General features: G+C 38.8%; 1 protein-coding gene and 1 long non-coding RNA gene across 2 annotated transcripts in view; one reads left to right on the plus strand and one right to left on the minus strand.

Moving 5' to 3' along the window:
- CFAP58 (cilia and flagella associated protein 58) overlaps positions 1 to 7,292 on the plus strand; it is an 80,359-nt gene extending 73,067 nt beyond the window's left edge. Inside the window, exons 16-17 of the mRNA XM_081006345.1 lie at positions 2,266 to 2,399; positions 6,102 to 7,292. Of these exons, the coding sequence (XP_080862471.1) occupies positions 2,266 to 2,399; positions 6,102 to 6,222 (255 nt within the window). The 3' untranslated portion in view covers positions 6,223 to 7,292. The remainder of the gene's footprint in view (positions 1 to 2,265; positions 2,400 to 6,101) is intronic.
- The window catches only part of LOC308477426, a 314,602-nt gene that overhangs the window by 186,838 nt on the left and 113,948 nt on the right, over positions 1 to 13,816 (minus strand). The window lies entirely within an intron of this gene.

Below are 13,816 nucleotides of genomic sequence, written 5' to 3' on the forward strand. Positions count from 1 at the left end.
ATGACAGGCATTAGGACCTGTGCTTAGGAATGAGCAGTGAAGCAGCAAATTGTTCAAGGTGGTTAAAATGGAAATGCACTGTGAGGAGCTTCAAAAGGATCTCTCTAAACTGGAAGAATGGGCAATAAAAAGAGAATGCAGTTCAATGTAAGCAAGAGTAAAGTGATGCACAATAGGGGGGAAATGATTAATTTCACATATATGCTAATGGGATCTGAACTGATGGTGACTGTCTAGGAATGGGACTTGGGGTCATAGTGGATAACTTGATAAAGATGTGTGTGGCAGCTTTGAAAAAAGCAAATTCCATGTTGGGATCATTAGGAAACAGAACGGGAAAAAACCTGCCACTATCATAAAGTTTGGTGATCCATAATTTAGCATGACTATTCTTATGAATCACATGAACTGTGCTTTTTGGGAAATGCCCACGAGTTCTTTACACATACAGTTCTGAAGAAAGCTATTGTATGAATTTCCTAACGTTGTTTGCATTTCGTGGTATAATATTTTTTTATAAAATTAAGAAATTAAAATCTAATTAGAGCATAAATTTACAGCCTATTACTATAAATGTGCATCCCACTTGGGTCTTTGGAGATGCTGCCAGATTTTTATACGAGACTTAATTTCCTTTTTAAATGAGTTTTTTTTTTAACATCCCCGTCAAAATAGTTTTCCTTCTGTCCTTAACAAGCTAGCAGAAACGGATTGAGAAAACATTGCTAAATCCTTCATTTTTCTCTAACGGTGCATTGACTTATATTAGTCTCGCATCTTATTAGAGGGCTGACAAGAGTAATCTTTCTTAACCCCTTGTCACTTTAAGGCAGGATTTCTTGGGTGAGAAAAGCTTGTTTATGCCTCCTGGAACCGCTTGATGCACCATGTTAACCAGCAACAGCTAATATGTAATGTAGTGCTCTTCCTTCATTTTCATTGCATGAAAATACAATAGAGTACATTCTTTCCCCTCCTCCCGTCCCTGTTTATGTATTCTAAGGAAAGCAGCATGAAAAGTAATACCCATTTGCCATAGGTTGTAATAACTAAGGCTGCAGCTTATACCTCGGATAGGAGATGACTATTAAGGTTTTTGTGCTGGCTTTTGTACTCAACATATTACGGAGACATTGGATAAAACGCAGCAATTAGTTGTCTGGGTTGTTTTAAAGTTTGTGGGCTCATAGAGTAATGTTTGAAACTAAAATAGCAGTCTGTGCTTATGGTCAAAGAGTTGTAGCCAACAAAGGTACAGCAGATCCATTGAAATTAATGGACCTAAGTTAGTCATTAAAAAAAAAAAATGTCTAGTGGCACCTTAGAGACCAACTAAGTTTGTTCTGGATATAAGCTTTCGTGTGCATGCACACTTCTTCAGATACGATGAAACAACCATTTAGTTTCATTGATACCAATATTGATAGCAGTTATTACATACAGACTACTTCCATTTGCACAGCACATGAATAGATATACTATACTTCCTGCGACATTCTGATAGTATGAAAAATCTTTTGAGATAGTCAAGAACAATATTCAGTATTCAATATTCAATATTCGTATCTGAAGAAATGTGCACTCACACAAAAGCTTATACCCAGAACAAACTGAGTTGCTCTCTAAGGTGCTGGTGGGCTATTTTTTAATTTTTTTTATTTATTTCGACTGCGTCAGACCAACACGGCCACCTACCTGAATCTCGTGCGCATTAATTTCAGGGGGTTGACTCTGTAACTTAGTCTGATTCAACTCAGAGAAAGAAAAACACAAGTACAAAACATTAAATTTGTTCTTTTCTAAGCCTTATTATTTTTAAGCCACTTGAATATTGTTCTTGAATTTCTCAAAAGAGGTTTCATACTATCAGAATGTCACAGTAAGTATAGTATATCTATTCATGTGCTGTGCAAATGGAAATAGTTTGTATATAATAACTGCTATCAATATTGGTATCAATGAAACTATTGTTTCATTGTTTTATTGTGTATTTTAAGCTGTGTATTGTGTATTTTAACTATGGCATGTTTTTAATGATTCTGTATTTTAACCATGTTGTGAAACTGGTTTTTATGCTTTGTAAACTGCTTACGAACATCCAGAAATTAAGCAGTATATAAATTTATGCATCATGGTGTTACAGAATGAGAGAATTGTTACCCAGCGCAGGGACAGGTTTAAATAACAATTATTTATAAAAGCCATATAGGTACAAGAAGACAACAAATCACCCATGGCATTTGTTTGTTCTTGTTTTTTTTTAAGGTTTTGTCTTCTGAATTGAACATGTATGAATCACAGAGTCAAGAATACAAATATGAAATTGAAAGACTTGCCAATGAGCTTCTAAATGTAAAGAAGAAATACCTCACCCAAAAACGCAAGGAACATGAAAACAAGTAAGTGATAGTACCAGTGGTGGTAATAATTACATTATTTAATAATAAATTACTGCCCAGCTGAGATCGGATTATGACAGCAATCTCATGTGTGTAGATACATGTTCCCCTGGTGAGATATGTGAAATTGCCAAATATTGAGTACTTCCTGTAAGTCACTTGTGTGAAAATTCCCCCAAGTGTAGTTTTATCTCTTTTTCCATGTCAGTGCCCGGCTTTCTTAATCCTTTAATTGCAACTCTTTTTTTCAGCCACATCCTGCCCTCTTCCCCCCTGCATTTAATTTCTGTTCTGGTCTTTTTATGTTGGTCCAGACTCAAGTAAACAGTTGCACTAGCAGGAGACAGTGCAATGAGTCCTGCTAGTGCAACAGGGCTCCCCCCTTCTCCCCTGTGCATACCTCGTGCACCCACTTCCACCCCCAAATTGGCTGTAGGGGAAGGAAAGGGGAGATCATTTCATCTTCCAAGAAAAAATGCTTGCACTGACGTAATGATCATAATAGCTTGATGCTGAATTCCTCTCTGAGTTTGCTATTTCCAGACATATTTTAATTGCATCCCATCACTGCTTTGTTTGGTGTATGGGGTGTTAGCAGTTTGACTTCACCCCAGAAGGCGCACTCCATTGTCTCTCGAGACAGACGGATGCCAATAACTGCTTTGCTGTTTCTCATTGGTGAGGGCTTTGTTCCTTCACATGGGAATCTGAACAGAGTATATAGTCAGTCTTCCAAAACCAGCTACATATTACAAAACCCCGGACCCAGGGGTCAGCAAACTTTTTCAGCAGGGGGCTGGTCCACTGTCCCTCAGACCTTGTGGGGGGCTGGACTATATTTTGAAAAAAAAATATGAACGAATTCCTATGGCCCACAAATAACCCAGAGATGCATTATTATTATTATTATTATTATTATTATTATTATTATTATTAAAAAGCACACATTCTACTCATGTAAAAACACCAGGCAGGCCCCACAAATACCATATTTTTTGCTCTATAAGACTCACTTTTCCCCTCTAAAAAGTAAGGGGAAATGTGTGTGAGTCTTATGGAACGAATGCAGGCTGCGCAGCTATCCCAGAAGCCAGAACAGCAAGAGGGATCACTGCTTTCGCTGCACAGTGATCCCTCTTGCTGTTCTGGCTTCTGGGATTCAGAATATTTGTTTTCTTGTTTTCCTCCTCCAAAAACTAGGTGCATCTTGTGGTCTGGTGTGTCTTATAGAGCGAAAAATACGGTAACCCAGAGATGCATTTTAAATAAAAGGACACATTCTACTCATGTAAAAATATGCTGATTCCCAGACCGTCTGCGGGCCGGATTTAGAAGGTGATTGGGCCAGATCCAGCCCCTGGGCCTTAGTTTGCCTACCCATGCCCTGGACCATCCCTGCTTCTGGAAATTCTCAAGATCACACCTGTCAATTCAAAATCATTCAAACATCACAATTTGCTTATGCAGAAACCACTTAACATGAGAGAAACCCCATGTTTAGAACTTCATGTGATCACACACATGCCTATTTAGCTGCATGTACACGCTATTTACCTGATCTAATAGTCTCTTGATTCTGTTCTCAGTCACCAGTATTGATTTTTGCAATCATGCTTCTCCCCATCTATGAATTAGATGTGCATTGGGCAGTTCAAATAATTTAATATATTCCTTCTAGCACTCCTTCCTGTGCTAGAACGTGATTTTTAGAACCTGCACTAGTACCCATTTAGAAATATGGAATTTGATTTCAAACTAGTTACTTCCTTTACCACCCGAACTTCATGTTTTTAGATAGCAAACAGTTCTGATGACTGAATTAGCAAAACAGTCAGCAATCAAAGGCGACCTCTGCCCATCTGCAAATGGCATAATGTTGCCTTGATGTTTGGAATTAGCAACAATTGTTCGTGCCTAATGGCCTTCCTGGGGCTTTATGATCAATACACAAAGCTACCATAATGTCTAGCTATCCCTTTCCAACAGCTAAGTGTCCTTTTGAAAACAGCTATAATCTTTAGAATTTGAACCCTGGGCTTTGCTTTTCCATTTCAGCATTACAGGGGAAGAAATTCACTCTGCCGTATTTTATTTCTACAATTTCATTTCCTGCTACTATTATATTTTTAAAGGGCAATGGACCATCTATAAGGAATAGAGTTACGCCTAGATATATATGAGTATTACATACAGTACTATGAGGTTTTCATTTTTTGTCAGTTTTATGCCACTTCCATAGTAAATTATGTTTATAAGTCCAGAAAGGAGAATTATGCTATCTCCTTTCTTCTTTTTTATTTTTATTTTTTTCTTATTATTTCCTTCCCCTTCCTTCTGCCTCCAAAATAGTCATGTAGTCAAGGGGACCTGCACATGTTTAGCTACTTCTTTCTAGTGTAGTATATAGTCCAGTGTCTATTACAGCTTGAATAAATTTGCAGTGTAGGGCATGATTGTGGGACTGCTACAGAAAATCGTCATAAGCTCTCTTTTGCTTCTTGCTCTCTGTTGCATGTTTGGATCACAGCACATTAGTCATTATTTAGGAGAGTTTGGTGCAGTTGCATACATGCTTGCAACAATCTCACCCTTTCTCTTTTCCTCAGTGCCACAGTCCTTGAATTACTTTTTAAAAGAAAACATTTACTAGGAAGCAAATTTAAAATATTCTCCAGGAAACTATTTAGTTTTTTGAACCATAGGGTTGTATCCAACTAAGTTCTACTCAAAATATATGCAGTGGAAGTAATGGACCTTAGGTGAGACATGCCCATTAATTTTAGTGGGTATGCTTTGGGGATAACTAGCACTGGATACATACAACCTATTGTTAGCTTCAGACATTTTTGAGGCTTTGATCTGTACCATAAAAAGTCCAAATATTTTTTTTAAATTGTTAGAAAAAAATATAATACAGCATTTTTGTGCTGTAGTACCACCAGTTTACAGTGATCTGATAAATTTGTTTGAATATTTTGCTCCATTTATGTAGTTGTACATCTCAGTTCAGGAAAATGTGTCTTTCACATTGCTCTCCTGGCCCCCCCCCCCATTAAATATCTGAGTGGATAGTTAAACTATGCTGCTTTCTCTTAAGGCTGCTAAATTCAAGTTGTGATTGTTCTTCCTATGGCTTTAAGTCTAATGGTCATACCTATCAGTTCAAAGTTATATAGGCAGTGTTGGCTTTGTGTAAAAAGAACTGGATAATTATCTCTATAAGTCTGTTAAATTGTGAAAATGGCTAACACAATTTCTTCATTAAAATTCAACAAAGGGGGGAAAAATCCCTTTTTTGCCTTTGATGATTTCAGCTTTTTATTTGAAAAACAAATAATCATTTGGAGGAACAGTGCCAAGATTAGAAATTCCAAGTCTTACATTTATTATTCTTTTAATGAGAAACTGTGACCATTTTGAGAGGGTAACATTAGGAGAGCTCATTTAGTTCTAATTTTTAATAATTCTGCGTACCATAAGCAGTCCCCTAATTAGATCCAAACAGGCATCTAATTGTGGTTGTTTAGCTAAACAAGCTTTCATCAACTTATTTTTAATGATCTCCTGATAGAGCTATTGCTGCTATTAAAACTTTTGGAACTTTTCAAAATGATACTGAGATAAAAAATGTAATAATATGCCCTCTTTCTTTCTTTCTTTCTTTCTTTCTTTCTTTCTTTCTTTTCTACTTCCATCCCTAAGGGAAAAGGAGAGAGCCTTGAGTAACATAGAGCATGACTACCAAGGAACGAGAGCCAGAGCTTCACGCTTCACCGGAGGTGGTTTCCCGCTTAGCAACCCACCTCCCAAAATTGTAGCCTAACACCATTGCATCATTAAACCTCATCCACTAGAATGGAAAAGAGACATTGGCATGTCCAGCTGAACTAAAATGTTTTTGAATACAGATTAAATAATATTATGGTTTTTAAAATAATTTGTAGCAAAATATTTCTTCGAGGTTACTGTGTTCTTTCATTAAAGGTAGCATTCTGGCATAGGCAGTGCTATTTTTTATGCCCAGTTAGTTGAATGCTGCGCATAATGAAGTCACTCCCCATCCTATAGATATATTTGGAGCAGATATTTCGATTTTACAGTTTTTGTTGTACTTCAAAGTACTCAAGACTAGAACTAAGTTCAGTTGAAATCAGTGATACTTGCTTCCAAGTAAATACATTGCATATAAAATTGTAATCAACTGTAAAAGATCCATATCTATATTGGCTTAAACTACCTCTTCTTCAGCATGAAAAAACATGAAAAATAACTAGAATGCTAATAATTTAGCTTAAGAAAATATAAAGCTTAGAATTCATCACTTTATCGGAACAACATTAATCTGTGAAAGTTTAAAGTCATAGTGTTAAACATTCTCAAAACTGATTAGGAACATTGGGAAGGTATGCGATAACATACTGGTGAATGTATTTCCTTTTTATGCTAGATAGCTAGTATGATGGCAACATCTTTGACTGTACATTTAGATTATGCCTATCTTTCATTAATTTGTTTCTCATGTATCAAATATAGAGTTGAAATATAACCAACCTTACATTTTCGTACCTGTTAAAAGGAAGACACTGATTTAGTTCTGCAACATTTAAAGATTGTTTACATTTTACATCATACCTCCCCACACCAAAACCTTTTCAACCAAAGAGATTTAATTAACATTCATTAGCAAGCCATTTAATAATGTCAATGTGTGAGGTGCTGAAGAATGGGGATAAGAGTTTAAAATAAAATGTCTTTGATGTATTCTTGCCTCAGGGATGAAAAACTCCCAGGAGAAAGCCTGATAAATATTTCATTAAAAAAAACTTTCCAAAGATATTGATCTTTTGTTTGGTGGAATACAGAACTGTATATTAAAGCCCCTTTGGAAAACTATTAATGTTAAGTGTTTATTTCACAGAAATCAAGTAATCTGTGATGGGGAATCATTTGCTTTTATATAAAGGACAAAGATACTTAGTTATTGGAGGAATTGCCATTGTCTTTAATTTCTGAAGCAATTATTATTCTTGTTAGGGTCTCTGTCTTTCGTGTCTTGTTTCCTGAAGATACTAGTGAATACTTAAAATTATGTTTCTTTACATTTTCTTACCATCATAACAATCAACTCACTATAAACAAAATATGCAATGTACAACTCCTAGTATCTTTGCTGCATCAGCTGCATGGACCAGCAGAGACTGATTTAGGTTGGAGCAACCATCTTACCAATATTGCACTGGTGAATTAAATGCAGTCAGAAAAAGAACATCTGAACCAGCTGTGTGGGTAAGCCCTTACACAGGTTGGTTTTTTTATATTCTTTCCCAAAACATCTTCCCAACTTTCTTAAAATGCTGTTATATGCATATGTGATTATTTTGTTTTCTTTATAATGAAATTTGTCTCCATTCAGTACAAATTGGAACAATACATAGTTGAAGGTGTAGCTGCTTTACCCTGGCACAATGCCACCAGAGTCAACAAAGCTAAGTTTATTAATACCAGCAGGTAATCTGGCATGTTTCTGTATAGACAGGTGGCTCCTCGTAGGATAAAAGGATGTATGCTGACTTTAGCATATCATTGCTCTCATTTCCCCCTACACCTTGACCCTTTTGCTAATGAAAGCAGCAAAAGCATAACTGAAACGTCATCTCAGGTTCCTAGTGAGCTCATATTTTCCAAGGATATTTGAGTCATTGTCCTGTATAATGTCAGCATGATCCAGCTAAAGAAAAGCACTTTTAACCTCTGTTGATTTCAACTGAGATAGGCAATCATGTGCTAAGTCAGTGGAAATTGTAAGGCTACAGTTCCTAATAAAACTTACCAGGAAGGAAATTCTTTTCAACTCAAGAGGATTAAACTTCAGAGGAAGCATATGTATGAGCAAGCTGAAAAGTGCTTTACTTCAGCTGGATCATTCCCAGCAGATTTTAAGGTTGGATGAATATGAATAATTTTTTTGTTACAGTCAGCTGTGTTTGCTGATGTTCTGCAAAAAAGGAAAGGGGTTTGTGATGTGTGGCTGCAGCCCACTTAAATAAGTGCTCAAATAGAAATACGGGGGTTCGGATTTCAATCATTCCACAGTGAGAATGGTTTTTCTTGGTCAAATTACTTAATTTATTTGGCAATTCATATCTACAAAATGCAAACTGTCAAATTGCTTCCACACCAGCAATGAGCATGTGAGACTGGTTTTGAGGTTAAAGGTCACAATTTAATTAAAGACTTGCAAGGGAAAAAACTAGAAAAAGTGTGGGTCATCTACCTTAGTGAAGAGTAACATCTTTTTCCTGTACCATCCATGTTCAGCACCTCTAACCTGTCTGGTAACTGATCAGTGATCAGTGCCCCGATAGCAAGCTAAGGAGCAGAACCATCTCCCCCTGCAGTCTAGCATTCAGAGGGATGGCCTCATCAACACCATATCCACTCTTCACAAGGTTGGTCAGCTATAATGATGGGAGTGGGTAAACATCAGTGCTCACCACTGAAGTGAAGCCAAGTCCCCTCCATGGCTGCACTACATGCCTGTTATGCTGGAAAAGCCAACTGAATTGATCAACAACTCTTCAGATTTGCAGTATGGAGTAGGTGAAAAAAGATGGTTTCAGCAGTCACCCCAAAATTTCTTACCTGGCTCCTAATGGCAGCTGGCTATTCTCACATGTCAAAAAGTGATGGATGATGCAGGACAGCTTATACAGGCAGCCTGATTTTGTCACACAGATGTTGTTAGGGCTGCCAAACATCCGCATTACCAGGATTTCAAAGGCAAGTCAATTTGGCATTTTTGTATATAAAAGAAACTCCGACAATTCGGGGTCTTCTTAAAAAACTCAACAACTTTCCGTGTGTCCTGGCTTTTACTTTTTGAAATATGGTGTGAGACTTTCACAGTGCCATTTCCAAAGGGTGTTAGGGGCAAAAGTGGGAGTAAAAAGTGCTGGGTATCTTTTTAAAAACAAACAAGACACATTTGTTGAGCTCATTTCTGGGAAAATTGCTATAAAGCAGTTTCTGCTCAGAAAAGTACCTCATTCATTAGACTATAATTAAAGGTCAAACGTTAGGGAATGGACATAAAGGTGAAGAGGGGGATGAAGCTGTCAGGTTTGGAGTCTGGTTTGGGGCCATGTGGACAGCAGGTAAGTGCCAGCATCTCAACACTGCTTGCTTTATAAAGGAACAGATGCACATTTCTAGGGCTGTCAACCCAGTGCCCTTTACAAAACTGAAAATTCAAATCAAGGAGTATCAAGGGGAAATGCATGCCAGTGTTGTTTCTCTGATCAAGAGCTTCACCTCATGTCTTCTCAGGGGATCTCTCTCGTAATTTACTTCAGTGCTTCAGGGTAAGTGATTTTCCATCTGCCTTTATCATCTGCCAGCAAGCCAACCTTACTGTGAGCAGTGTGTGCTTTCGGCACCTTTCACCTTTTCACATTGGTATCCCTTGAACTCAGCTCCAGGCCCAGAATGCAATTCTAATATTCTTTGTCTGTTTTATTTACCTCTGTGACATTTTCTCAGCATGTGGCAAAGTGTGGTTTGGATTAGATGAATATGCTGAGGTCTGTAGTAAATACCTTCAGCTCTGTGATTAGATCCCCTTCAGAATACACTATTCCAAAATATCCAGTGAGCTCTTAATAGCTAACAAATTTATCTTGGCATGAGTTTTTGTAGACAAGATGAACACTTTTGCCACATTAAATGTGTTGATCCTTAAGGGGGCACCTGGGGCCAGTTGAGGGTATTTTTATTCAGGAGACAGAACAGCAAATTGTGCTGCTGTATCTCTAAGTCAAAGTGCAGGTTGGCAAGTTATGGTGGCACCTGAGAGAGAAAACCCCACAAGCACCCCTCTCTGGAAAGAAAAATGCATCAGTAGTAAATTTTAAAGTTACAAATTGGTGCCGTTTCATGACACCCACATCAATTCTGTCTAATAATAGGGCTACCCTTAGAGGCACAGGACTATTTTAATGCTTTACTGCAACATGCTAGCACAACTTAGAAGCTCCCTCTCTCCCTTTCTTTCTGGCCAAAGTACATTGAACAATCAGTTTCATTGATAGCAAACCCAGTTGTCACCTGACCAGTTTTAGAACAGTTTTGGTTTTGCCCCTCCTTACAAGAAAGTTTGGAACATGGGTGGCGCTGTGGGTTAAACCACAGAGCCTAGGGCTTGCTGACCAGAAGATCGGTGGTTCGAATTCCCGCAACAGGGTGAGCTCCCGTTGCTCGGTCCCTGCTCCTGCCAACCTAGCAGTTCGAAAGCATGAAGTGCAAATAGATAAATAGGTTCCGCTCCGGCGGGAAGGTAAACGGAGTTTCCGTGCGCTGCTCTGGTTCGCCAGAAGCGGCTTAGTCATGCTGGCCACATGACCCGGAAGCTGTACGCCGGCTCCCTTGGCCAATAAAGCGAGATGAGCGCCGCAACCCCAGAGTCGTTCACAACTGGACCTAATGGTCAGGGGTCCCTTTACCTTTACTAGAAAGCTTATTTCACTAGTAAGTGGTAATTCAGAATGTGCATGCATTTAAATGAACAGTATCATGTCAATCAAGAACCACTGTCCTTGCAGGAAATGGTTTCCTCAGATACCTACCAAAGATGCAACACATGCAGGGTAATCTGAGTACCAAATTTGAATTCCAGGCTAACCACACAACATGTCACTACCATGTCTGTTTTCAGGTGACAGATGGGTAGCCGTGTTGGTCTGCCATAGTCGAAGTAAAAAAATTCCTTCCTGTAGCACCTTAAAGACCAACTAAGTTAGTTCTTGGTATAAGCTTTCGTGTGCATGCACACTTCTTCAGATACACTGAAACAGAAGTTACCAGATCCTTCTATATATTGAGAAGGTGGGGAGGGGTATTACTTAGAAGGGTGGTGGGAATCGGAGATTGGCAGATAGCTGAGATGAGCCTGTTGACGACTCTTAACGACTGTAATAGGTCTTACAGGAAAAGGCAAGGGGTGAGAAGGTGAGAAGGTGAGAAATGGCTTAGTCATGTATAATGAGATAAGAATCCGATGTCTCTGTTCAGACCAGGTTTCTCCATTGTTTTAAGTTTGGTAATGAGTTGTAATTCAGCAGCTTCTCTTTCCAGTCTATTTCTGAAATTCCTTTGTAGTAAAACAGCTACTTTGAGATCTTGTATAGAATGTCCTGGGAGATTGAAGTGTTCTCCTACTGGTTTCTCTGTTTTGTGATTCTTGATGTCAGATTTATGTCCGTTTATTCTTTGGCGTAAGGTTTGGCCTGTTTGTCCAATATAGAGAGCTGAAGGACACTGTTGGCATTTGATGGCATACACAATGTTAGACGATGAGCAATTAAATAGTGTTTTCAGGTGAGTTTGTGCACTGTTTCAGTGAGGCGATTGTCAAGGTGCACGTGTCCACTGTTTATAGCCTGAAGAATTTACTCTGATGGTTTGTTTTTCCTATGGCAGTTGATGAGGTCAGATTTGTAGGTCACCACCTGGAAACTGATTAACATATCTGTAAAATGGAATGCTAGACCTGACTACTAGCCAACTTTCAGGAACAAAAAGATAATTGACCTCAGGAAACTGCCTTTGGCAGTCTCTTTATTATTTTTATTGGGGTGTCCCACAAACCAATTACTTTTCACAATGGGCCTTTTATGTAGCTATTTAGTTTAAAATGGATTTTAGAAAGACTAGTTGTAAGGGAGACAGGAATCCCAAAACAAGCTCAGTAGAATGGTTTATTATTATTATTATTATTTATTTGGTTGGTTGGAATAACCAGGGAAGGAACAATCTTGAACAATAATCCCGCTAGATTATATTGGTGTCTAAGTCTATGGCAATTGATTCAAAGAAAAATTCTGCATGTAGTGCAGATGTATATGCAGTATTGAATCCACTAAGATGACCTGAGAGAAAACATGGGATGCCAAGTTTTGTTCTTCTTCCAAACAAGGTAAGTGCAAGGATTCTCACTCTTTTTTAGTTAGTTATTTTTAAAAAATATATTCTCAACTATCCTTCATTCAACAGCTTCCAGGGTAATGCACAATCATAAAAATACAATATAATAACGTCCTTTAAACAACAATAAAACTGAGAGGCAACATAAATGCAAAACTACTAAGCAGAACAGACACCATAAAAACAATTTAAAATGTCTGGGCAAATAAAAATGTCTTAATCTGGCACCTAGGCCTGAGGGTGCTTGCAAAACAAATAGCTCTATGATTCAAGCTGAGCCACCTATTGCAAGGGGATTTGTTTTCAAGGAGTTCAAGACAATGCATATTATTTATTTATTAGATGTATACCCTGCACGTTCTTCCAGAGTAGCCCAGGGCAGCAAACATATCAATACTAATACAATTAAAACTTCTAAAAAAAACAGTTTAAGGCTCCTAAAAGTAATCACCTCCGAAATTATTAATTTCAGGATTGCCAGGTACATAACTTTCAGCAATCATGAGCATGTTCTGGGCAGTGGTTGGCGGTGTCCTGCCATGGTTTGTGCCCAAGGGGCCTAACTGGAGTGTTATCAACACAATGTTGGTGACATGTGCTGTCTACTGCTAACTCTTCTGGCTGATTGCAATCCTGGCTCAACTGAACCCTCTCTTCGGACCACAGTTTAAAAGTGAAGTAATTTGCTATCTAAAGTACCATTGGCCCTTAACCGATGTGCTCTTCTACTGCAGTTTGTGAACTGGGATATGAAGATATTTTCTCTATGTAAAGCCCCATCAATCCAAAGATGCCTTCTAATGTACCGTATTTTTCGCTCTATAGGACACACTTTTCCCCTCCAAAAATGAAGGAGAAATGTGTATGCGTCCTATGGAGCGAATGCAGGCTCCTTGGCTTCAGTGATAGCAACGCGAAGCCTCTGAAGCGCAGAGGGAGAGCTCCCCCCGTGCTCCGGAGGCTTCGCGTTGCTTTTGCTGAAGCCTGGAGAGCGAGAGGGGTCACTGAGTTCCAAAGGCTTCGGGTCAGCGAAAGGAACCCGTAGCCTTTGGAGTGCAGCGTGAGTTCCCGCTGCGCTCCAAAGGCTTCAGGTGGCTCCTGGCTTCAGCAGAGAGGGAGAGCTGTGCAGCGCCCCTTCAGCAAAGCGGGAGGAGAAATGGAAGGGGCTCCGTTTCTCCTGCCGCTTCGCTGAAGGGGTGCTGAGCAGAGAGGGGGAGAATTTATTTTCTTGTCCCCCCCCCCAAAACAAGGTGCGTCCTATGGTCGGGTGCGTCCTATAGAGCGAAAAATACGGTACTTTGAATCTGACCATGTCTGCTCAGTGCCTTACTGTTTGTTCTATTACAAGAAATGTTTGCCTAATCTTGTTGCTTTTTCACCTTTGAAAGTCCCTAATAGATATCTATATCTCTACTTAGTACAACATTGTGCTTGAATTT

This window comes from Podarcis pityusensis, assembly GCF_964106645.2.
Source record: "Podarcis pityusensis genome assembly, chromosome: 5".
Taxonomy (NCBI): domain Eukaryota; kingdom Metazoa; phylum Chordata; class Lepidosauria; order Squamata; family Lacertidae; genus Podarcis; species Podarcis pityusensis.